General features: G+C 38.2%; 2 protein-coding genes across 3 annotated transcripts; one reads left to right on the top strand and one right to left on the bottom strand.

Annotated features, from left to right (window-relative positions):
• Positions 1-1,170: 1,170 nt before the first annotated feature.
• On the top strand, positions 1,171-5,442 carry LOC137708753 (uncharacterized). 2 transcript variants are annotated; one of them, XM_068447905.1, is made up of 5 exons: positions 1,171-1,741; positions 3,434-3,484; positions 3,897-3,959; positions 4,049-4,117; positions 4,977-5,442. In XM_068447905.1, exons 1-5 carry the CDS (start codon positions 1,373-1,375, stop codon positions 5,256-5,258), a joined length of 834 nt encoding a protein of 277 aa, XP_068304006.1. In that variant the 5' UTR covers positions 1,171-1,372; the 3' UTR covers positions 5,259-5,442. The 2 variants fall into 2 exon arrangements, with proteins under 2 accessions (XP_068304006.1, XP_068304007.1); XM_068447906.1 differs by having other exon boundaries at positions 4,049-4,152; positions 4,977-5,125.
• An 8,911-nt stretch (positions 5,443-14,353) lies between these two features.
• LOC137708936 (beta-amyrin 28-monooxygenase-like) lies at positions 14,354-17,734 on the bottom strand. The gene is made up of 3 exons (XM_068448095.1): positions 17,199-17,734; positions 16,288-16,706; positions 14,354-14,844 (listed from the first exon to the last, which is right to left on the bottom strand). Exons 1-3 carry the CDS (start codon positions 17,732-17,734, stop codon positions 14,354-14,356), a joined length of 1,446 nt encoding a protein of 481 aa, XP_068304196.1.
• Positions 17,735-22,661: the final 4,927 nt, after the last annotated feature.

The following is a 22,661-nucleotide window of genomic DNA, read 5'->3' on the forward strand; positions in this document are numbered from 1 at the left end:
GTAACGGTGATTTTCAGACTGATTGGATCAAAAACAACGTTTACTCTCATTTTAAAAACAACGTTTTCAACTTCAAAATTTTTAAGAATATTTGAAATCTAAATAATCTTGAATGGTATCTCGGATATCATTCGAAAGGATGCGTAGAGTTTCGATGGTCATGCCTGCTCGGGTGTTTGCAACACTACCTCTTTCACTGTCTGTCTTTTTTTATAGTGTTTTTTGTGGTATATCCATGGACTTCTTTCAATTTCTGGCCGAGATTAGCGGCGTTCGTGGCTAGATGATGGGATTTTCCTTCATTTAATATCTGCGGTGCTGCTTGGTAGGATTTTTGGCGTTTGCTGGGGAAATCGAAGCGGTTTGATTGGGAAATACTATTGCAATGGTGGTAGAAGGGTTTTAGAATTTTCTTTTGTTATGTATCTAGCTTTGGGCCCTTGGTTGGGCTTTTTATGTTAGCTTGGGTGGCCCCTGTTTGTTTTGTTTACAGGTGTATTTGGGCCTTTGGTTTGTAAATTAATTTTGGAATAAAATTTTGTCCCTTTTACGGAAAGGATTTACTTTAAAAAAAAATAAAAAAAAACTCAACAATTAAAATATAAAAGTATCTACTCAGTATTACAGTATGGTGTTATTCTTTTCTACTTAAAAATGAAAGATTTTATGTTCGAATTTGATGGATAACAAGTTCGATACCAAATTAGATTGTTTGATATGTGACTTAGTCAAACTCTCTTTCCAATATCTATGTACTCAAAAAACATAAAAAATATATATATATAAAGAGTGCCAACATCCGAAGCGAAACGTGCCGCATCACTAACTGACAGACGTCACTATCTTCTACATCTGCCCCATTTCTTCGTCCTCACTCACCTCCAGTCCCAAGCGCGTCTACCCACACCACAGCCCTCAACCAATCTACAACTACAAACCCTATCAAATGAGCTAGTATGTACCATTAGCAAATACGAAGAAAAAAAAAAAAAAACAAAAAAGAGGGCCACGCGAGGTTGGTCCAGCACTGCCATTTGTTCCCATTGCCATGGCCCACCATAAAATTGAGAAAAAGATCGACAGATAAAAAAAAATAAAAATAAAAATGGGAAAAGTCCACACAAAGAGGAAGAAGCGGAAGAGTTGTGACTTGTGAGTTTGTTGTTGATGAGAAACACAAGAAAAGAAAGTCGACAAAGCTTTCAATTATATTTATATTCTTTCCTTCTTTTCTTCTTTCTGTACAAAGACAAACCCACATAAATTTAAAAAGATTCTTTCTCCCCTTTTCTCTCTCGCCACCCTCTTCTTCTTCGTCCTCTCCCTCTTTTCAAAAACCCAGGAGAAGCAAAAAACCGTCAGTGAATACACTATGACTTCCCCCGATGACAGTGACGGCGGCTGGGTCAAGCTCGCCATGAACGACGAGGCGGCGGTCGTCGACCTTCTTCTCCGCCTCAAGCACTCCGCGCCGCCTCCGCCGTCGAAGCGCAGTTCTATTCACGGCTTTCCGACTTTGCGGTGGTGCGTAAGGCAGCGCCGCTCCAGGAACGTGCCACGTCGCCACCATGCCGACGACGTCGATGCTGAGGACAGAAAGAGCAAGAAGGGTGAGTCGAGCGGCGCCGGGGCCAGCCCCACCACGCCACTTTCCTGGAGCGGTGCCACTTCGGCTGGCGGCGTCGACGGCTCCGAAGAGTCCAGCAAGCTGCTTAAGCCGACCGATGCCGCGAGATCTAAGGTCTGTATATGTCTCTGTCACCGTCACTCATTAGGGTCGGCCCGGGGTTTGGTTCGGTGGCTTTTTTTCTACTTTTTTATCTTAATTTTTGGATTATCTAATTGACGAAACTACCCCTTAGAACCTAGGGTATTTACACGGGAGTGGAACCCGTCCGTCTCTTTCTATTTCCGCAGTCTGTTTGTGGAGGGGGCTTCCAACCGGTCGTTGTCCTTTTGACTATTATGCCCCTACGTTGCATTTGCTTGTGGATGCATCTTTGCCGCCGGGGCAAATTCGGTCAGCACACCGTACCGGTTTCTCTGCTCGCCGGTTGGGCGCTGTCGTTTTACCATTGTCAACGTCTTCCGTTATTTTCTAGGGTTTTAGGGTTTTTCAGAGGACGCGATGACACTTTGACTATTCTTTTCCGCTCCTGTCACGCTTGTTCCGCTGGAAACCCCAAAATACCCTTCTATCAGTGGCATTTTCGTCATTGGACAAAGTCTCAGCCAACCCATAAACTGTCCAACCCTCGTCTGTCGGAGTGACGAAATGACGTAATTCTGTCCGTGAAAGTCAAACCGTACTTGAAACTTGGAGGGCAATTGGGGAATATAGAAACATGGCGACCTGCTTTATCGGTGGCGTGTCTTAGTGGCAAAATAGGCCTGCGTGTTGTGTGGTTTGGTGTGCTGCTGGTAGTGGTTGTGCGGTGAGGGGGAAATCATTGGATGCGGTCGGGCGCAGTTTGGCGTTTCCTGCAGACGCATGGTAACGACCAAATCGAATCAGCGCCCTGCGACGTCGTTTATTCCATATGGAGCATTAAAACAAGATAGAAATAGGGAATGATATTTAGACATACTGTTTTACTTTTCATATTCTTCTAATTTTCGGTTGTTGAAGAAGATGAATTGAAAAAAATTAACGTATAAAAATTAATGTAAAAAATAAATTGGGCTGTGTGAAGGCTCCACACATCCCTAGAAGTATTGTTATCAATGGGTACACAGTTCCTTTTATGAAGACGAGGTCAAGCTTGGATCCAATGGAAACTCAGTCAAATGGGAAAACTTTGTGATCGGACTGTCTGTCACGAGATCGTAAGTGACAGCCTGGCATGTTAGCCTTTTTATGCTTTGGTGGGTCCCAAAGGAAGATATAAAAAAGTGGCTCTTTGGGTTATAAGCTGAATTTGTTGTTGCTTGGTGCCCTTTAGGGTTTTCTCTGTGTTTTTTTTTTTTTTTTTTTTTTTTTTTTTAAGGTTGAATGATTGCATTAGGCACATTTTTGGTCGAAACCCGAGACGCGAATTGCTCCAAGAAATTAACTAAAAAGAGTATGGGAAGTTTGCATAATGTGTGGGTTGCTCATTTGAAGTTGTCACCGTATGTACATAAGTGAAATGCACATTGATATTGTTACGAGAAAATCGTTGGAAAACCCTTTAAAAGTGTTTTTTGGGTCTCGGAGCGGTGGGAATTAGAATACGTGGATTTATTGTTACATGGACTTTGCAGTGGTTTCGATCACTCCGTTTGTCATGTGTACCTGGTTATATATTTTTTTTCACTTGTAAGCTGTTTGCGGTCTTTTCTATATCTGCCGAGCCGGCTAGCTCTGATATGTTTTTTTTTTTTACTGTTCAACTTGCTGAGTAGTGTTTTGTTTGACTAATTTATTGGGTTGTGTTATGTTCGGTGTGTGCAGGTTGCTGTTAGAAATGAATCAACCATCTTCAAGAGGCCAAGAAAGAAGAAGGTAAATATACCGTTTATGTATTTGCACTAGTACGATATTCGTGGAAAGTTTATGACCTATTTGGCTTGAACGAAAGAAATTCCAATTAAGTTTATGTATTTTGGCTAATTGAAGTCTTAGCTCAAAGGCTCAAACCACAAAAAGTTCCAACTCTTAATGGTAATAAGTATCCGAAAGTCATGAGTAAGATATCTTTGCTGAGCAGATCATACTAAAAGCTCTGAACGACGGGGGTTAAACTTGGGATCTCTTTCATTTGCAGCGTAAATATCCTCGGAATAACTTACTCACTGGTTGCATTTCAGTAGTTTCTCCTCCCCTGTTCTTTCTTTGGTTTGTTTGTGGTGGTGTGCTGAATATTGTTGGATTCATATGTCATAGCGTGGTGATAAAATATTGTGGCTGCATGCAGACTTTAGCTGAATTAAAAGAGGAGGAGAGTCTGCTGTTGAAGGAAAGAAGAAATTTGGAAAATGTACGTCTTAAAGATACTATACTATATGTCCCAATATGTCTTCGTGGAGATACCTGGATATTGATTTCTTTAATTTATTCTCTGAGCAGGAATTGGCAACTCTACGCCTCGTTGTTGAGAAGCAGAGGGCCACAAATGAAAGCTTGAAAAAAGTGAAGGTGAATGCGCTGTTACTACTCTCTGTAGGCTCTAAGTATGTATGCATTTATAATATACATAAAACTTACAGTCTGAAAAGTCGTAACGGAGTGACTATTGTGCAGAAATATATGCGGCTGTTGTGCAATAGTCTTACCTCATAGGATTACAATAAATTTCACTAATAGGATTTTTTATGCGTAATTTGCCAGTTTCTCTCCTTACTATGTACTGTTTGACATGATTCTTTAGCCTTTAGTCAGTTCAGAGGAGTGGTTGACGCCTGCATTTCGCGGTCTCTTTTGTGTTGTTAAGATGCAGATGTTGAAAGTTGTAGACTTTTCGTTTCATCCTCTTAGAGTTGCTATCCTGGTAAAACATTTCCCATCCCATTGCACTTAAGTAGGAAGTCCACCGCTGTCAGAATATGTACATGGACATTATGTGTATATTATGCATCAGTGACCAGCTTGCTCCATGAATCATGATGCAGTGCTTCATCTTTTCTTGAGGGTTGACTTTTTTTTATGCATGGATAATGCAAAATATGGTCTTCTGGGTTTGTAGTTTCCTCCAATAAGGATGCTTCTTCCATTGAACTACTTGTTTCGTAGCTTATAGAATAAAATAGAAAAAGAAAACTTAACTGTTCACACTCTGTTTGAAAATTTTTGTATTAAAAAATTATCAACATGAAAGTTTGAATAAACTACTTACTTTTGAGGAGTACATAACTTATGTCGATGATAGCTTAGTGTAGATTTGCTTTTTTAATCATTTGCGAGACGCCAAAAAACCAAGTATGCAATCATTTACATTTTCAGGATTATCAGCATGTATAACATGTTTTGTAATATTGGTTTTATGTTTTGGTTACAGCTTGAGTTGCAGTCGCCGCAGACAAAAATGAAAGCCATATTGTCTGGTGAAGCCATTTGGCACCAACATGAGCAAATAAATGCGGTTGGTGACACTACTCCAATAATGAAAACAAGTGTTCATTGCAATAACGTTGGCACTTCACAAAGCTCCTGTCCCTCAAATGTTTCTTCCAAGGTGCAACAAGAGGTTGGGAGCCGAGACACTGCCTTTTCGCTACCTGATCTAAATCTTCCATTTGGAGAGGACCCTGGCTCCGAGGTTTTATATGGAACGAGCTGAGAAGATTCAGATTTGTACTATTATTCAGTTTTCTAATCACGCAGCGCCAAGATCTGCAACAGCGTTTAGCTTAATAAGATAGAACTCATCCATCCTACGTTCCTAACGGTATTTTAGGTTGACAAACTGAAAGTGCAAGTATAAAAGCCAGTCTCCTCCGCCGCCTTATGAAGTGAACGCGGCAGATATTATTTTGTTTCTTTATAGATGAAAGGACTGAGGGTAGTGTAGAGATCCTAACCCTTAACACATTTTCACTTTTCCAGGTTTCTATGTTTTGTCTGAAGTTCTTTGGGAACCCTCATCCCTGTCCCTTGTTTTTTCGTTTATTATAATTTTTTTTTTTTTTGGAAATAGACTCTAATGTAATCGGACTCCATAATGTTTTAATTCTCTGTTATTGTCACTCTTGCATTTTATTTTATTTTTCATCGTCTTTTCGGGTCAGACTCCTTGGATAATGGAGTTTTGGACAATGAAGTTTGGATGTGTAGGCAGAACTGCTGCTACCAGACCCTACTAATATTGGTCTGGGAAGAACTCAAATTATGGAGATGCCGATTTGCAGGTACCGATTCCAGCCACTTGATGTTGCCATGACGCCATTTCCGTCTTTTGCAGTGAGGAACTGCCGTTGAGTTTCAGAGCTATTTGCAATCGGGAACCTAAAAGACTAACGGCTGCTGGATCAGTTCCTCAAGGGATTATTTCCTAATTATTTTTGTAGTCGTTTTTATCTGTGGCCTTCAATCATACTTTTGCATAAAAGGCGATAAAATGGGATTGGTAAGAAACCTCTTTGGTTACTTCCTTGAGCTGAGAAATGAAGTCCAGGCTTTGGAGTTCCCAGTATCCCCTATCAAATCTAGATGCCTAGAAAAATTGTCGAACAAGCAAATCAAAACATTCCAAAACCATATGTACTACCTCAACACAGAGAAATACAAGTGAAGATTTTCAACGTACCTAGTCTGGGAGAGAGTGGACTCAAACCATTTCCAGCTCCAAACTTAACGAGTACCGTTATGTTTAAAGTGTTTAAATTAGGGAGTCTTGGAAAGAGTGATCATTGTCGAGACTAGGTTGTCATAAAAATAGTCCTGAATACTCACACTCAAAGACCAAACATTGCGTGATGGTGGTGATGCGTGGTAAGAGATCACTTGCAAGGACTCTAAAGAGTTAATTCGAAAGAGATTGAAGGAGATTCACATTCAGCTTTGAGGATCCATATTGGTACGTTACTGCAGTTCTAATGTGTAACTTTCCTTGAATAAACGGTTAAGAAATCACTTGCAAGGGCTCTAAAGAGTTAATTTGAAGGAGATTCATAATTGACATAGATTCACATTCTTCTTTGAGGATCCATATTGCTACGTTGTAGCGATGCAACTCGATACATAAACTGCACACCAAACGTGTAAGTACGAAAACTTCATTTCGTACCCAGTAAGCGACTGTAACACTATAAATAGGGTGGATGGTGATGGGCCTCAGGCGGACAAACATAATTGGCATACAAGATTGTATAGCCCTAGGCAAAAACCAAAAGCTTGGTGTGTTCACCAAGGTCTGGGTGATCAATTGATTAAGCTATATGACAGTTCTGTGAGATTTTTTATTGGGGTGAACATAGGGAATATGATGTTCAATTTCAAACACAAAAGACATGCAATACTTATTGAACAATCTTCGATGTGAAAATTTTGGCATTATCTAGTCATCGCCCTATTCCGTAGGAAAACTGAACAACTGCCAAGCCTACTTGTCGTTGAAAGTCGCCTTGGTCTCATTAGGTCATGAGGGGTTGAAAAAGCAAAGTGTGAGTGGATCGTAATTATTTATCTAGTCAAAACATTTCGAAAGTACTAACCCCACGCTCTGGAAATCTCATATAGTCAAAACATTTCAAATTAAGTGTATGTATAAACCAATCAACTCCATCTGCATGTGTTCTAATATCTTAATGGATAAAATGTTAGGTTTGCACCCTTGCGTCCCGGATTCGAAACTTTTCCCTCTCACAAATTATTGTAATAGTTTCAAACCCTCCACTCTCTTTAATAATAATAAATTACAAAAAAGAAAAAGAAAAAAAATTCAACTCCATCTGTATGCCGAGAAACCAACCTGAAATCATTCTGAAACATTGGACAATAAACCTCGACTTGCGAGATTAACTTGAGTTTTATTACAATTCAGTCTACGAACTTGAAATAATTAATTTCAATGAACTTTAGAAATGTTAAAAAAACAAACAGGTAACAAATTAATCTACAACAACAATCCCACTAAGACACGACCTGCCGGATGGGGATTCATTCTGGGTACAGTGGTAGACCTTGTGTGGTAGTCTGTGTTAGACCAAGTCATCCAGCTCATGTTTAAACTCTAAAGTGCCTGCCATCATTACAACTATAGTGGACATGTGATTGCTGACTCATGGACAGCAGGGAGGGCAGTAACCTGGACAGAAGGAATACTGCACTGGCTGCAATATTCCTTGATAGCATGGGCAGCAAGCACGCCTGTTTTTAGTTTATTGTGTGTGTGTGTGTGTAAGATGTATATAAAACATCTAACTGTCCTTTTTGTAGTAGATATATAAGATCCTTCCTGTAAGGCCGAACATGTATGAGTGAATGATTTATTGAGATCAGAAATTATAACATGGTATACTGAGCCTTTCTGTCTAACGACAAAAGATCCTTGTTTTTTTTTTCTCTTCCGCATCACTGTTTCCATGGCTGAAACTAATAATGTCAACCCTATTTTTCCCCCTCCTGCAACTTCATCCGTCAATCCCTTCTCCTCTTCCATGACTACCATAGTGAATATTAAGCTTGATCGTGCCAACTATCCTCTATGGTTGGCGCAGATTTTGCCAATACTGAAGAGTCGTGACCTGATGGGTTACGTCGACGGCTCTCTGGACTGTCCTCCGAAACACTTGGCTGGAAATACTGCTGTCAATCCGGAGTATGTTACATGGGTGCAACGCGATCAAATGGTTCTGAGTTGGATCAATGGCTCGCTGACTGCTTCCGTTCTAGCAACTGTTGCCAGCAAACGCACATCTCGTGCGTCATGGGAGGCTCTTGAGCAGCGTTACGCATCCACTTCTCAGAATCGCATTCTCTTTCTGCGCAATGAATTGCTCCTGACCAAAAAAGGCGATCTCTCAGTAGCTGATTACTTGGATCGTGTCAATGCTATTTCCGATAATCTTGCCCTCGCCGGACAACCAGTAAGTGATAATGAACTGGTTCAAATTATTCTTAATAACCTTGGACCTGCATTCGAGATGACTGTCAATGCAGCTCAGGCACGTGATACTCCGATCACGTATCCAACCCTTGAAGCCCTCCTTTTGACCACGGAGAGGCGCATGATGGAACAAACTGTACCTATGGTGGAAGCTACTCCAGTCAATGCTTTTGTAGCTGCAAGAGGACGTGGTGGACGTTCTCGTGGAAATGGACGTGGTGGTTTTCCGTCCAATCGAGGTGGTGCTTCGCCTATCAACCAGCGAGGTTTCTTTCCTCGCAACACTAATCAGCGTAATCCTGCCATTAATGGGGAACGCTTCAATACAAGTGGAGAGCGAATCACTTGTCAAATTTGTGGTAAGCCTGGCCATCCTGCTTTAGATTGTTATCAGCGCATGAATGGTGCTTATGAAGGACGTATTCCAACCAAACGTCTTACTGCTATGGCCTCTTCACCCATTACTTTGAATCGACAACAAAATGGCACCTGGTTACTGGACACAGGAGCTAATGCCCATGTCACTCCTGATATTCAAAATCTGGTAAATCCAAAGGAGTACAATGGTAATGAGAATATCGGTGGTGTAGGTAATGATACTGGCATTTCCATTAAACATTATGGTTCAAATAAAATCAGTACTAAGGCTTGCTCATTTGAACTAAACAATATCCTTCATTGTCCATCCGCCTCCACTAGCCTTATTTCTGCCCATAAATTCACTCTTGATAACCATTGCTACCTACTAATATTTCCTCATTTTTTCCTTGTCAAGGACCTCAAGACCCAGAAGACGCTTTTCCAAGGGAGATGTGAGAATGGGTTATACCCATTTCCAGGTGGCGGTGGTTTACCCCAGTATCCTATGTCAACATTCTTAGGTGTTAGAGTCTCAGCCAAAAAATGGCATTCTCGTCTTGGTCATCCTGCGTCTTCAATTATTAAGCTTTTAATTTCAAATAATCAAGTACCAAGTCATGGTACTGCCGATGTACTGTTTTGTGATTCTTGTCCTTTGGGCAAGAGTACCAAACTTCCTTTTAGCAAGTCCGAGTCTGTGTCTCACTCTCCTTTGGAACTTTTGCATTCCGATGTGTGGTGTTCACCAGTTATATCAATTGAAGGTTTTCGTTATTATGTTTTGTTTGTCGATGATTTTTCTCGCTATTCTTGGATTTTTCCCATGAAACACAAATCTGAAGTATTTGGCATTTTTGTCACATTTAAGGCGCATGTTGAAAAAATGTTTAACACATTCATTAAAACCCTTCAATGTGATGAAGGTGGTGAGTATAAGAGTCAAGCCTTTAAACAGTTTCTTGCGACTCAAGGTATTTCCCAACGGTTTTCATGCCCTAAACATCCTGAGCAAAATGGAATGGCGGAACGAAAACATCGCCACATAGTCGAAACTAGTGTTGTCATGCTTTCTCATGCCCACATCCCTGACAAATATTGGTTTGATGCCTGTTTGACAGCCACATATCTAATTAATAGGTTACCAATTAAGGTTTTGTCAAACAAATCTCCATATGAAAAGCTATTTCATCGAAAACCGATTTATGTATCCTTTAAAGTCTTTGGGTGTAAATGTTTTCCTTGGTTGACACCCTATGCCAAACACAAACTTCAACCCAAGTCTAAGTCTTGTGTTTTCTTAGGATATTCGTTGAATCACCAAGGATACAAGTGTTTGGATTTATCCACGAGACGAGTGTATTTGTCTCGCCATGTATTATTCGATGAGGATTCCTTTCCCTTCCAGGAACTTACATCTCTCAAGGAAAACGTCTGCACAAAAGGTATCTCTCCACCCTCTGAGCTTCTCTTTCATTTTTCAGATCCTCTCCCTGGTACACCAACTAACCACAGTCTAGCCCCACCCAATGTCCAACCCGCCACTACAACTAGGTTCCCAGATACTCCACCACTAAATGAACCACCTGCTCCTACTCCCAATCTTGCCCCCATTACCAGTTCTCGTGAACCTCTCCCAAACCAAGATGAGCAAGAAATAGTTGCTGCTGTCCCTGTGAACCCAACTCTGTTACAACCCTGTGATCCCATGCTGATTCCTGACCCCCCTCTCATCCATCCTATGACCACTCGGTCTAAAGCTGGGATACAAAAGCCAAACCCGAAATATGCTTTGTATGTTAATACTGACACTCTGGTGGCAGAACCAACATGTTTTAGTCAGGCCATAAAGCATAAAGAATGGAGGAATACAATGGCTCAAGAATTCAGTGCCTTGCAGCGATGTGGTACGTGGACTCTTGTGCCTTACCATCGTGCCATGAACTTATTGCCAAACAAGTGGGTTTTCAAGATTAAACGACGTGCAGATGGCTCGATTAAGCGCCATAAGGCTAGGCTTGTGGCTAATGGCTTTCATCAACAATCCGGGATCGACTATACGGAGACCTTTAGTCCAGTTGTCAAGCATAGTACCATTAGACTTGTGTTGAGTCTGGCAGTTTCACGGAGGTGGCACGTTCGACAATTGGACGTTCAGAATGCATTTTTGCATGGGTATTTGAATGAGGATGTGTACATGAAGCAACCACCAGGTTTTGTTGATAACCAGTATCCTAACTATGTTTGTAAACTACAACGTAGTTTATATGGTTTAAAACAGGCGCCTAGGGCCTGGTTTCAACGATTTTCTGAGTTTCTCCTTCAGTTAGGGTTCCAAGAATCCATGTGTGACTACTCCTTGTTTGTTTTTAATCAAAGAGGAGTTTATTTGATTTTGCTTATTTATGTGGATGACATATTGCTCACAGGAAACAACACTACTCAAATGGCATGGTTGATCACGAAGCTTAGCACCTTGTTTTCCATGAAAGACTTGGGTCCCCTTAGTTATTTCTTGGGCGTTGAAGCCACTTACGTTGGTCACAACCTGCATTTGACTCAATCCAAGTATGCTCTGGACTTGCTTGAGCGAACGAAGTTTAAAGATGCCAAGCCAATTTCCACTCCAGTTTCTACAGGCCAAAAATTGAGTGCTTATGTTGGTGAACCCTACAAACATCCTGAGCAATATCGTAGTGTCGTTGGTGCGTTGCAATATTTAACCATCACGAGACCGGATCTCTCATATGCTGTTAACCAGGTGTGCCAATTTATGCACTCCCCCAAGGACACTCATTGGATGGCAGTGAAACGTATCCTGCGATATTTAAAGGCCACGTATGATCATGGTCTTGTCTATAAACCTGGAGATATGCAACTGCATGCTTTTTCTGATGCCGACTATGCGGGCAATCCTGATACCCGTCACTCTACAGGAGGTTTTTGTATTTATTTGGGGTCCAATCTGGTGTCTTGGAGCTCAAAGAAACAGAAGACTGTCTCTCGGTCAAGTACAGAAGCTGAATATAGGCAACTAGCCTACACGGCTGCTGAGCTATCTTGGTTCAGGTCACTATTCAAAGACCTTCATCTGCATCTTCTTCTTCCCCACATATGGTGCGATAATGTCTCTTCCATAGCCTTAGCTTCCAATCCAGTATTTCATTCACGGACAAAACACTTAGAGGTCGATTATCACTATGTCCGTGAGAAGGTGGTTCGAAAGCAGCTTCTGATACATTTTATTTGTTCTCAAGATCAACTCGCTGATCTGTTTACAAAGGGCTTGTCCTCCTCGCGTTTCAAGCTTTTGGTGTCCAAGCTTCCAGTTGTTTCTCGGCCTGTCAGCTTGCGGGGGGCTGTTAGACCAAGTCATCCAGCTCATGTTTAAACTCTAAAGTGCCTGCCATCATTACAACTATAGTGGACATGTGATTGCTGACTCATGGACAGCAGGGAGGGCAGTAACCTGGACAGAAGGAATACTGCACTGGCTGCAATATTCCTTGATAGCATGGGCAGCAAGCACGCCTGTTTTTAGTTTATTGTGTGTGTGTGTGTGTAAGATGTATATAAAACATCTAACTGTCCTTTTTGTAGTAGATATATAAGATCCTTCCTGTAAGGCCGAACATGTATGAGTGAATGATTTATTGAGATCAGAAATTATAACAGTCTGCACGTGGTTTAACTAGGAAACCATCTGGATAGCCGAAGGTTGAGCTGATGATGCCTTTCTTCAACATTCCCTTCTGCTGTTTAACCACCTGGGTATGATGATCATTGGCTTCTAATGCTTGTGGCTGTGCTACAAAACGATGGAGCAAGAGCTTTTCAGCTGTCAACCTTTCCCGAGGTCTCGGGGTAAAGCAACTCTTCGGGAAATCTCTAGCCTCGTTTCAGATCTCAGCAGGGCTATTGGGAGTTAATTCAAAAGAAGCCATGTCTAAGAACTCGACCAGTTCACATGGGAGCTTGCCGGTTAGCATTTGAAGTACAATACAACCCAGTGACCATATATCAATTCAAGTCTCTTCCTGAGCATTATCAGTCCAAGCATATGCGTCTGCATACATGGGATTGCCTTTCCATCCACTCCTTCTCTTAGCCAGTCCTAAATCTGCAACCTTGGCTACCAAGTTAGCAGTACTAAGATTAGACGCGGTCGTACTAGGCATAAGAAGAATGCTTTCCATGATTCTTTTCTCCCTTTTCTAATTGTTCTTGAGCCTTTCGTTTCATGATTCTTCTTCACAACTTCTTATTTCTTTGTTTAACAGTCTGGATTTGTCACGTGAATGACAAGTTAATGACAAGTTACTAGGTAAAAGGTATAATACTTTCGAAACAGTTTCTTCTCAAGTGTGTTTAATTTGACTCTGGAAACTATATCCATGCAGCTAAGCAAAGACTAATGACTTGAATTTAGGGAAAATTATCTCAACTTCCACAACTACTTGGATATGAAGCTACGTGCAGATACAATGGCGTTTAAGTCGCATCTTTCTTGGATATTCCTCCAAGTTCTGCGGTCACCTCCACAAAGCTTCCAGTTTCCACTAGTATGTTCTCATACTTTGATTTGGTTTTCACAATCTTCCACTAGACGATACATCAACCGCCTATTACAATTTACAATCTCCGCTCCTTTTTACCATTCTACCCATTTTTGTAAGTTATTTTATAAATAGAAAATATCCTACTTTTTCTACAAAACAGAAGGAAAAAAAAAGGGGAGAGGAGATCCATATCCTATGCACACAAAATTTTAATTTTTTTAATTGCCCAGCCGCAACAAACCCCCACACCCTTGTTCACCAGCACCCTTGCCCAGCGCGTGTCCTCCCTCACCACCGCCCTCCAGCATCTTCCACAACAACCAGAAACCAAGATCAATGGAAAGCTGGTGAACAATCCCGTTGTGATTTTAGTTATTAAAATGTCAAAAACTAAACTCCCCACATTTTTTTTTTCAAAAAATAGAAACAACTGGTGAAAGCTAAACCTTAAAAAAAATGACATCACCACTGCCCATAGGCCACAAACCCACCTTCAATTTCAAATTGTTGAAAGAAAAGAGGCAAAGATGGAGAGGAAGGATTGGTTGGGGCCGGGTTCGGTTAGTTAGTTTTTTATTTTTAATTTTATATCAATTAACTTGATTATTTCTTATATAAAAAATTATTATTTTTTCTAACAAACGATATTATCTACACTAAGAAAAATTGAATCTAAGACCTTTCACTTATAAATGAAAAAATTATACAAAGGATATTTAGAATCATGCAAATTTTTATTCCGATTCAAGTGAATTATAAACAATTTATTTTCAATCAGTACCATTTCTACTCCAATTTAAAAAAACTGTAATTTTAATGGAAATCTGGATTTAAAATCTCCTTTATTCAATTCATCTTCAATCCAATTCCACCTATTTTTAAACAAGCCATCAAGACTAAGTCGATACTTCTTTAATTTTGGGTGTGAGGATAAAGGCGGATCGGAAGTCCTTCAGCAGGCACGGGCAATGGATTAACAACAATCGTCTCGTCTGCTAGAACTTTCTCAAATTTGAACCTTTTCACCAAGTTGTGCATGAACACTAGTATTGCCAATCTTGCGTACTCTTTCCCGGGGCACATCCGTACGCCTCCACCGAATGGAACATATGTGTATGGTGCTGGTCCGCTTCCTTCAAATCTTGACGGGTCGAATTTCTCCGGCTCGGGGAAATAAGCCTCGTTCTTGTGCGTTGAGGTTGCACTCCAATATAACTTCCACCCTTTTGGAATGTAAAAACCATGAAACATGAAGTCGGTCAAGGGTTCCCTCCAGCCTCCTTGAACAGGCGAAGACATTCTCAGCACTTCGGAAGCTACATTCCATGAGTATTTCATCTTCTTAAGGTCATCCCAGTTCAGTAACTTCCCTGGACTTTTTGAATTTGCAATCTCCATTTGTTCTGTTAAGTATAAGACAATTTTGCGCCTGTTAGTCCACCACACTCGACTAATATGTGCGTATGTGTTGCCAACTAAAAATTTTTCTATAAATATTCTTATTTGCTTACTTGGAAATTCATATGTACCTCTGTCTTTTCCTGGGAAAAGGCAATCTCTAAAAGATGTGAATGTCACACCTCACATTATATTATATAAAATAAGTGGACAACAGCATCATTAGTATATTATAGACTTAGAATAATAATAATAATAATAATAATAAATTTATATCTTAAATCATTTTGTAACACCAAGACTTTCCTAGAGATCGGGAGTACAAGGAAACAACATTAGGCTTAATAATATTACTAAATTTCTTCAATTAAACTTGACATGGATACATTTTAAAATCAAAGAAAAAAGAATGTACCCATATAAGTTTAAAAATGGATTAGAAAAAAATTGAATAGATTTAATATAAAAAATAAAATGGTACATTTTACATATAACAAATTGGTATATTTAAGAATGAGTACATTTTAAGATTAAAAAATTTTACATGATTGGGTACATATAATTAGCATGGGTACATTTAGCAAAAAAGAAAAAGGTACAAATAAAAAAAATATATGGGTACAAATACAAATAAACTTTAAAAAATATGGGCACAAAAAGAAATTAATATATGGGTACAAATAAAAACTGAAAATAAAATTGGTACAAATTAAAAAAGAATTACAAATTAAAACTAAAAATATATGATTAAAAATTTAGTCATAAATATAAATATACTAATTGTAACATTTTTAACATTAAATGAATATATTTAGAAATAAACAAATATTTTATTATTGAAATAATTAATGATGTTATTAATACCCAAGGACCTTAATCAAAAATTGAAAAGGAATAGGATTTTAATCAATGGAATAGCAAAATGAAGGATGAGAACCTATTTTCTCCTTTTAATATATATATATATGTGTGTGTGTGTGTGTGTGTGTGTGTGTGTGTGTGTGTGAAATAATTTACCTACATTAATATGTAAAATATAATTTTAGTGACTTAATTAAGCATGTCAATATATTAGACATGTTTTATTTTATTATATATTAGGCGATGAATTTATAACAAATGTTTTTTAAGTAAAATTGTTAATTCTCCTTTATAATTCGCATGGCATTAATTGTGTACATCAAACATTCAAATAGGGGTAATTTAGGCATCCAGAAAATTTTAAATGTGTTAAGTCAAACATAATTAATGAATTTGCTGATGTGGAATCTAGTAAATGAGTTTTGTTCGAGTAAAAACCTTATGTCAGGTTTTATGTGGAAAAAATTAAGTTTTAAGGACTAAAGTTATATTTTCAGATAAAAATATGATTCATGTGACTGAAATGGATAGTATTTGACAAATATGTTGACAGTTTTTTTGGTCAGAATATGTTGACAGTTGGTTACCGTTGTAGACTGCATCATAGACATGGGGAAGCTCGGCAAGATACTTGACAATGAAAGCGCAGGTAGCGCTCGTCGTTTCATGGCCAGCAATCAACAACCCATTAATCCAATCAGCAATTTCCAATTCCGTCGCGCACGTTCCATTCTCATCGCACGTCAACAGCATGTGTGACAATATGTCTTGTGTTGGGGAGGCCTTGCCCTCTGCCAAATCAATCTTCCTCTGCTTAATTATCTTATGCAGCTCGTCCCTGATGAATTTGGAGGACTTTATGGCAGTATGAAATGGGGTCCCTGGGAAGTCAATCGGCATCGATATGATTCCGGCGTTCAACAGATGGATTGAATGACCGATTTCTTCCATTTCCTTTGGGTTCTCAAGGCTCAGAAACAAGCGTACAGCAAGACCAAAGGTGTAGCTGTATTCATGTACGTAACACACATTATACATCAAATAAAAACCAAATATTCGTACGTCCAAGCTTTATATGGGGTTTTTGAAATTTCCTTCTTTAAAAAATTGAAAATGAATTAGAACATGGTGTTCTAATTCAAATTCATATTATATATTGTTTTAATATTTAATGAGTGCTTTTTACTTAAGTATTGATTAGTTCTTATTGGTGACACATCACGTAATTTACAGATGTGGTCTAAAAAGTTAGTCTACCTAGCATTATTCATAATTTTTAGCTTCATTATTCATATCCCATCCAAAATATATGGAATTGATCTATAAACGTACATATATGTTATCAAACTATAAATCTTGCGATGTTGATCCATTATCGTCATATTTTAATGTGAATCTAAATAGTAATTTTTTGTTGAGATTGAGATTCACAAAAGTCTACCAGAAAGAAAATATATAAATTAATAAATTTCTTGATGTACACAATAGTTGGACTTACTCGTTAGTGAGGGGGAAGGCTTGAACTTGGTTTTTATTTTCCCAAGCATCAGCAAAGTGTGTACGGGCACTAGTGTCCATGATGCCGATGTATCGTTGCAAAACCTCAGGCCTCATGAACTTCGGAATCAACTTTCTAAACTTCTTTTTAGAAGTTTCAGTGGAAGAAGGGAAGATCTTTTTGATAGAGCTGGGATACCAAACAGCGACAAGCTTGTTCTCGTTGGAGAACAAGAATTTGTTGCAAGCCGCACCGCAGAAGATGGCAGCTTGCTGCCCAAAGAGGGAGGTCTTGAAGACTTGGGAGGAAAATTTGGTTATTCGGTCGAAGAAGAACTTTTCAGGTTGGCCTTTCCATCCAGAAGCCAAGAACTTAAAGCTCTCTCCGATCACGGGGTAGCCTACATTTCCTGGCGGGAGGTTTTCGCTAGTGAATTGGGATCTGTGCCTATATAAGAGGACAACTAGAGAGAGGGAGATGAAGGAAACTGCGGTAGCCCAGAACAATGGGTTGAGAAAGAAATACTGCTCCTCCATTTTGCTTTTTGTTGTTTAAGCAGAACCCCAGTTTGTTAATCTGAATGTTTCAGTTTGTAACTCATGATATTTTATAGGCGGTTTACGTGAGAATGACAGATCATATTAGGCAGTCTTTGATGGTGCAGTCGTGCAGGCCATCATATTTGGCAGTCTGTGATGGTGCAGTCGTGCAGGCCAGTCTACGTAGTAGTAGTTTTGAAGGTTCTTGTTGGTAAGAGCTCAAGAAAGACTCCGGAGAGTCGATCGGGGTCTGAAAAGATTAGAGCCTACGTATGAAAAAAAAAAATATTACTGAACATCTTTATCAACCTATAACAAAGGTACAAAATATTGAATATTGGTATCTACTTGTAGCACTTCTTTACCTATGACGAAGATATGTAACATCATTATTATCTACCTATGAAAAAGATTCGAGTCATTTGACACAACTATCTACGTATGAAAAATATTTATCATCCTTATCTACCACTAACAAAGATACAAAAATTGAACATCGTTGTCTACTTTTAATAGTTATTTCCTTATTAGGCTCTTGTTCTGTAAAAAAATCATCAAAGTTGGAGTTAAAATAATCGTTAAATCCTGATTTTTCGTTGATAACCGTCGAAAAGTTTTGTCTCATTACTTGATCTCTAAATGTTTGTTTTTTTATGATTTTTGGCATATGCGATCTTGAAGCATATACAAACAAGTTTGACGGTTGGATCGTTGAAATTAGTTTCGTAGAATGCGTATCCCATCAAAACGATAGATTCACTAACACTTAAGAGTTTATTTATACTTTTATTAAGTATAACATAAGATTTTGTGGTATCCACTAGTGTAAATTTTAAATTGAAGATCGAATTCATTCATTGTATTCATATGGGGTCAATGAGTGTAGCTGTAAAAAAATCATCAAAATTGGAGTTAAAATAACCGTTAAATCATGATTTTTCGATTATAACTGTCGAAAAGTTTTATCTCGTTACTTGATCTATGAATGTTTATTTTTTGCAATTTTTGGCGTATGCGATCTCGAAGTATATACAAACATGTTTGACGGTTGGATCGTTGAAACTAGTTTTGTAGAATGTGCATCCCATCAAAACAATAGATTCACTAACACTTGAGAGTTTATTCATATTTTCATTAAGTATAACATACGATTTTGTGGTATCCACTAATGTAGATATTTTAAATTGAAGATCGAGTTCATCCATTGTATTCATATAGGGTCAAGGAGTGTAGCTGTAAAAAATCATCAAAATCGGAGTTAAAATAACCGTTAAATCGTGAAATAACCGTTAAATCATGATTTTTCGTTGATAACCGTCGAAAAGTTTTATCCCATTACTTGATCTTTGAATGTTTATTTTTTGCGATTTTTTGCTGATACGATCTCGAAGAATGTACAAACAAGTTTGATGGTTGGATCATTGAAATTAGTTTCGTAGAATTCATATCCCATCAAGTTCAATGGTGTGTGTATATATATATTTATTAAGTAGATTTAAATTGTTTTATTTTGTACATATAACACTCAAGAAATTGAATGGTATGTATATTTTAGCCGATCTAATTGTCACATCCCGACTTGGGCTCTATCACATCCTAGGCTCGACTTCGTCGTAGCATGATATTGTCCACTTTGCCCTGACCACACCCTCACGATTTTGTTTCTGGGAACTCACACGAGAACTTCCCAGTGGGTTATCCATCCTGGGATTGCTCTTGAGCGAACTCATTTAACTTCGGAGTTCCGATGAACTCTGAAGCCAGTGAGCTCTTAAAAGGCCTCGTGCTTTATGGTGGTGGGTATGTACATATAAAGCATAGATGATCCACTTCCCGGAGCGATGTGGGATCTAACACAATAGTCACCGATTCTTAATATTTAATTTAATATATATATATATATATTATAGTTTTTAGGGGTATAAAATTGTTAAATTAATATATAATAGCATTTGCCTACATACTTTGTGTGTATAAACGCATTTTTTTAGAAAATGAGAAGGAGAGAGAGAGAGAGAACATGGGGGAGTAGGAGGTTTTTGTTTTTTGTTTTTTTTTTTTTTTCACTTATAAATATTAGAGATATTTTAACATCATCGGTAGGTGAGGCTTCAATAAAAAACAATAAAATTTAGACCCGAGAAATTATATTATTGCCCATCATTTTTTTTGTGTGATAAAAGACTAATTTGTCTTTTCACCCTCTTTTAGTTGACAAAGAAAGTTTCATTAATTAGTAGAGATAATTATTATAGTATTTTTTTAGGGTTATAAAATTATAAAATTAATATTTTGCTTATCGTGTATTGTATTACTCACATATATATCCAAACCAATCCGTTATTTTAACAGGTGCTTATTGAGTAATACAATAACAACCCGATTCGTTATCGTGTCGATCCAAATATCTGTTAATTTTATGTCGTGTCGGGTTGGATTATCGGTTAGTGTTAGATATTGCCAGGCCTACATACAACTAAGGAAAGACTAATAACTTGTATTTAGGGAAAATTATCTCAACTTCCACTACTACTTGGATTTATATGAAGCTACGCGCAATGGCAATACTGAGTTAGGTTTTAAAGTCGCAACTTTCTTGGAAATTCTTCAAAGTCCAGCGGCCACCTCCACAAAGCTTCCAATTTCCACTAGTAGTTTGAGTTAATTACACTAGCACCCTTTAAGGTTTATTGAGTTTTCACAAAATTCTCTCACGTTTGAGACATTACACTAACACCCCCTCATGTTTTAATTCACTTTCACATAACCCCTTCATCAAAATTCTACTAATAAATGGACAACTTTACCCTTATAATTAATTACTTAAACAATAAAGAAAATCTTTATAATTATCCAGAAAAGGAAAATATTAAAAAGTAAATTAAACATTAAAAAAATGAGGGAATTAATGATGCCCAATGGACTATGGCTAGTGATCTCAAAGAATGTTCGAGTCTAAGTGCTTTTGAACAAGGAAAGCAAATCCATGCCCGTACCATCAAGTCTGGGTTCAGTCTTATAGCACCAATTGGAAGTGCTCTTTCAACCATGTATGCAAAGTGTGGGAAATTGGAAGACAACAGTCTAGTGTGTAGTAGGATGCCAACGAGGGATACCGTAACTTGGAATGCATGTTATCAGGGTTTTCACAAAATGGGAGGGGCATCGAAGTTGAACTTTATGATAATTGTAAGTTATTCAGCAAGTTTATGCATCGACGTTCCATTATTCTTCAGGAATTCTCGTTTTACTCTTTTTTCTAGAAATTAATTTGAGGAAGAAAAGCAACCATCTCCTCCTTTTTTTAGTTTGAAAGAATAGAATTGGACCAATATACAAGAAATTTCATTACAAGTTGCAACTACAGTTGATTCCTCTTGCGCCTCTTGACTTGTTTTGGCATATCAAAGTAATTTTTCATTTCATTAAAATTTTGTCGCTGTTAATTATTTCCTTATGGCTGCAAGCAGAATGCTTATGAAGTCGAATCCCGTTGTTCATAAGCATTCTCAGGGAAAAAGAAGATGAAGATGGTGATATTTTGTTAATGTTTAATTTATTTTTCTATAAAATTATAAAGATTATTTTATTGTTTAAGTATTAGTTATGAGGGTAAAGTTGTTAATTTATTAGCAGAATTTTGATTGAAGGGATTATGTGAAAGTGAATTAAACCTTAAAAGGGTATTAGTGTAATCTCCCAAATGTAAGAGAATTTTACGAAAACTCAATAAACCTCAGAGATTGTTAGCGTAATTAACCCCTAGTAGTTCTCATAATTTGATTTGGTTTCCACATCTTCCACTATACGATACATCAACTGCATATTACAATTTACAAAAGGCACTATTATTTCCACTCCTTGCTTACCATTCTGCCGATTTTTGTAAGCGATTTAATAATAACAGAAGAAAATTCTGTTTACAATTCCTATCTTTGGGCTCCCCCTATAGAAGATCTAAAATTAAAAAATGAAAAGAAAACAAGGGAAAGGAGGTTGGTGCCGTAACATCCCCCTCCCTCCCCCACCTATCTCTCTCTCTCCCTCACCCCATCTCATCAGCCGTCAAGGCTATCTGTATCCTATGCACACAGTGCAGCCCACACGCCCATCAAGCCACTATTCAACCCAACTACCTCATGCCCTTTCTATCCTCAATCTCTTTTAATATGCCTCTAGATTATATTAGGGTAACCACAAATGAAGATTAGGGTAACCGCATAATTCTATGAAATCCAACACCTAAAAAATTCTATTAAAATCCTCTGAAATCTAAATTCACTACGCCCTCTAAAGTATACGTATATATTTTTCCCTTAATCTTAACTTATTAGTCAATTGTGAGTTACGTGAAATTTTGAGTTTTTGGGTTATTGAAACATATGTAGCTTAGGTGGATTAAATTTTTGCATCATTAGCCTAGGAAATCGAGGTGTGAATTTTTTGAAATTTCATAACCATTGATACGAAGTTAATTATGTTGGTCGATTTGGTATAATAAAATATTATACGATGAAGCAGAGACTTATAGTTTGAAATTATAATTTTGCAGATGTTGCGTTTGACATCTGCACCTGTTTTCCCTACTAACCAGCCATCCAACAGTCTTGCGGCATCGACAGTTGAAAGAGGTGGGTCGCAAACAGCTAGTAAGCAAATTTTATGAATTTTACGTTTGTTGGTTGGATGCGGACAACATATGAATATAACCATTTGCAGGTTATGGGAAATGTTATATTTTTAGGGGAGGTTATACCGATTATTTGGCAAAATTTTACATTGGTTTTGTATCATGTTTGTTTTGTTTTGGTTGAGCCTTGCAACAGATCAAGTCTGCTAGGATCACACGTGTGTACACGCATGAAATATGATCCCCTGCACCGCGCAGCTTCTACACCCAAGTCACTTTAAAATGCAGAAAATA

Source organism: Pyrus communis, chromosome 11, assembly GCF_963583255.1.
Source record: "Pyrus communis chromosome 11, drPyrComm1.1, whole genome shotgun sequence".
Lineage (NCBI taxonomy): Eukaryota > Viridiplantae > Streptophyta > Magnoliopsida > Rosales > Rosaceae > Pyrus > Pyrus communis.